We start from the raw sequence: 3,403 nt of genomic DNA on the forward strand, positions 1-3,403 counted from the left end.
TGAGATATATAATTGGGTATCATCAGCATAACAATGGAAACTAATGCCATGTCTTCTAATGATGTTACCCAAGGGAAGCATGTATATTGAGGACAGCAGAGGTCCTAAAACTGACTTTGTGGGACCCCATATTTCACTGGCATTACACCAGACAGTTCTCAATTCAGATCTACCAAATGGTATAGATCAGACAGGTATGATCTAAACCGATTTAATGCCTGCCCCTAAATACCTATATGATTTTGTAGGCGATCTATGAGAATATTATGATCTATAGTGTCGAATGCAGCACTAATGATCTATAGTGTCGAATGCAGCACTAAGATCAAGTAAGACTAGTATTGAGATGCAGCTTGGTCTAAAACTAAAAACAAGTCGTTTGCAATCTTATTGGGGATTTTAAAACTATAAAATAACACATATGGAATTAGGTAATTATCTAACAACAAGAAAAACAACAGTTAGTTGTTATTTTAAGACACAGAGGTTAGACTTTCTTTAATAGTTCTTGCAAGAACAGTATTGTCAAGTGCATTTGCAAAATCCGTCAAGCACCATAATGAAACTGGCTCTCATGAAGGCCGTCCCAGGAGGGCGAGACCAAAACCTACCTCTGCCGCAGAGAAAAAGTTCATTTAGAGTTATCAGCCTGAAAAATGACAAATTAACAGCACCTCAGATTAGAGGCATCATGAAGTCTTTACAGAGCATAAGTAGCAGAAACATCTCAATATCAACTGTTCAAAGGGGATTAATGCATTTTTGGACGCCTTTAGCATTCCTTTACAATGTAGAAAGAAATAAAAATCAGGAAACATCTTGGAGGTAGAAAGTGTATATATATATATATACATATATATATAACTGTATATATATAACTGTATATATATATATATATATATATATATATATATATATATATATATATATATATACAGTTCTGTATACAGTAATAGGCACCTCTATCCTTATATCTATTTATTAGGGGTGTGCTAAAAAAAAAATTTTTGTTCCAACTTATTTTATAGCTAGCTACTAATGAGTAGCAATTGAGAACCAGACAATGTTTTTGATAAAAGGCACTTTTCTGAGAATTTAACTTAATAAATGTGAAAAAGACACTTTAATGTCTCCGTTTGTCATTTTGTATAGCAAAGCAGATGAGAGTAGATCATGATCAGAAACCCGATTAGAAATCATTATGAATAAAATCTAATCATTTTGAATCGAAAATCTTTTTGAATCGAAAATCGATTTTGAATCGAATCGTGGCCTCAAGAATCGGAATCTAATTTAATTCCATTCAATTTTATTTGTATAGCGCTTTTAACGATTTACATCATCACAAAGCAGCTTTGCACAATCAAAAGAATTAAGTTTGTATGAAATGTGAATGTGTATGAATCAAAATTATATGATTGTCCCTGATGAGCAAGCCTAGGACGACGGAATTGAATCGTGAGATGGTAAAAGATTCCCACCCCTACTATTTATGTACAGTACTTTGTATGTAATGTTAAGTTTTAGTATACACTTAATTAATTATATTTAATTGATGTTATACATGCATACATACATACATACATACATACATACATACATACGGTGATACCATACTATTTAAAAATGGAGCATAAATAGAGAAAGTTAAAAGTGCAAACACAACAAGAATTGGAGTAAAGGAAGAAAATATAAACTCATGTTATGCAAGTGTGAAACAGGTCAACTCGAGAAGCATAGACTTAAATTCTGAAAGTGTTATATTAGAAGCACGACGAATGATTTCACACATGAATTAGCCACCATATTGTATGCAAACATATTATAAATACTTTGATGTATAATTAAGGCTAAATGTGCACAAACGAAATCATGGACTGAACATCTTTTTTGCTATGCAGTGTTTATTAACATTTAATTAAGCACTACAGTAGCTATATGCAATTAACTGCTATAGAGCAAGTGTGATACAATGTGCTTTGCTTGCCTCTGTTTTTCCATTTCCATCATCTGTAAAGCAATCACTATCAAACTTTATTATGTTGCAGTCCTTAGCATTCTTTTAAGCTGGCTCCACTTGTTCAGCATTGCTTCTTTAAAGTTGTCTGTCATGAGGCAGTAAAAGACAGGGTTGATGACAGTGTCTGCATATGCAATTGGTCGTGTCACTGTGTAAACTGCATAAATGTAGTCACTGATACACTCTGGCACATTTAATTCAGGAAGCCGTGATGTAATACGCACGTTCCTCATTATATGCAGGGGTGTGTAGAGCACCAGAAACATGACTGATGATAACCTCACTAGTTTTACTGGCCGTTGGAAAGATGTCCCAAGGACCTCCTCTCTTTTCATGAGAACAGAAACCATTTTTTGTGATGATAGATATAAAGCCATGAGTGGCAAAATATATCCAGTTACAGTGAGCACTGCGCTGTAGATCAGACTACCTTTGATTTCTGCCAAACTCGAAATATCATGACACTTTGTCCAGCCAGTTTGCTCCATGTCCTGGATAATGAAGATAATGAAGGGAAGGATTTGAATGGTCACCCAGATCCAGGTGGTTATAACAATGCACAATGAAGCCTTAACGGTCAATAGAATGTGTTCACGTTGTGGGTTACACAGCAACAAGTAGCGGTCCACACTTACCCATGCCATGAAAATAATAGTAGAGTACAAGTTCATATAGGAGATGGAGCGATTAATGATGCATATTTCAGGACTGACATTTTGAAGGTTGTAAGCATAAGAATAGGACAGCTGAGGTAAAGTGCACTGGAAGACAAGGCCAGACACAGCGAGGTTAAACAGGTACACATTTGTGGACCTCCAAACAGGAAGGCAAAAGATATATCCCAGGACCACCACCATGTTTCCAAAGAAGCCAAATGCAAACGTCAGCGCATACATTGGAGCGATGTAATATCTCTGTAATAATGCAGTGATGTCACTGGAACAGTTTTCCTGCAGCCATAAAGAATATTGTACATACAATTAGTGTACAGAAAAGGATTTATTTTCATGCCAGTGCAAGTATAATTTAATGGTTAATGCTGGTGTTTTGTGTTGTGTTGTTGAATTGGGCACTATCCAATCCTATAACAATCCTCAATTGGTATTTTTTAGAATTCCTCATAAAATCATAAAATATATTGTAATTTGATGTGTGCTATGTTCACATACTGTAAGTAGAATCGTGCAGTCTGAACTCACCTATTCAATGTAATTAAGCCTAAATGACAGTTTTTTTCCTTATAGAGTGCAACCTAAAATACTGGTTTGGTGGAATGAGAATTTATCTACTGTCAATATGAACAGACTATATCAAATACTACTTAAATAGAAAATATGTTCATATAACAAGTTATGACTACTAAATTAAAAATCCACACCCCCT

General features: G+C 34.7%; 1 protein-coding gene across 1 annotated transcript; it reads right to left on the reverse strand.

The window, feature by feature from the left end:
- Positions 1-2,037: 2,037 nt before the first annotated feature.
- Positions 2,038-2,988, reverse strand: LOC128513382 (succinate receptor 1-like). The gene has a single exon (XM_053487130.1). The coding sequence runs from the start codon at positions 2,914-2,916 to the stop codon at positions 2,038-2,040; it is 879 nt and encodes a 292-aa protein (XP_053343105.1). The 5' UTR covers positions 2,917-2,988.
- Between the last annotated feature and the right edge of the window lie 415 nt (positions 2,989-3,403).

This window comes from Clarias gariepinus, chromosome 25, assembly GCF_024256425.1.
Source record: "Clarias gariepinus isolate MV-2021 ecotype Netherlands chromosome 25, CGAR_prim_01v2, whole genome shotgun sequence".
NCBI classification, from domain to species: domain Eukaryota; kingdom Metazoa; phylum Chordata; class Actinopteri; order Siluriformes; family Clariidae; genus Clarias; species Clarias gariepinus.

Excerpts from the sequence above, each read along its gene's own strand:
- LOC128513382 (XM_053487130.1), bottom strand. The coding sequence starts at position 2,916 with ATGTATGCGCTGACGTTTGCATTTGGCTTCTTTGGAAACATGGTGGTG.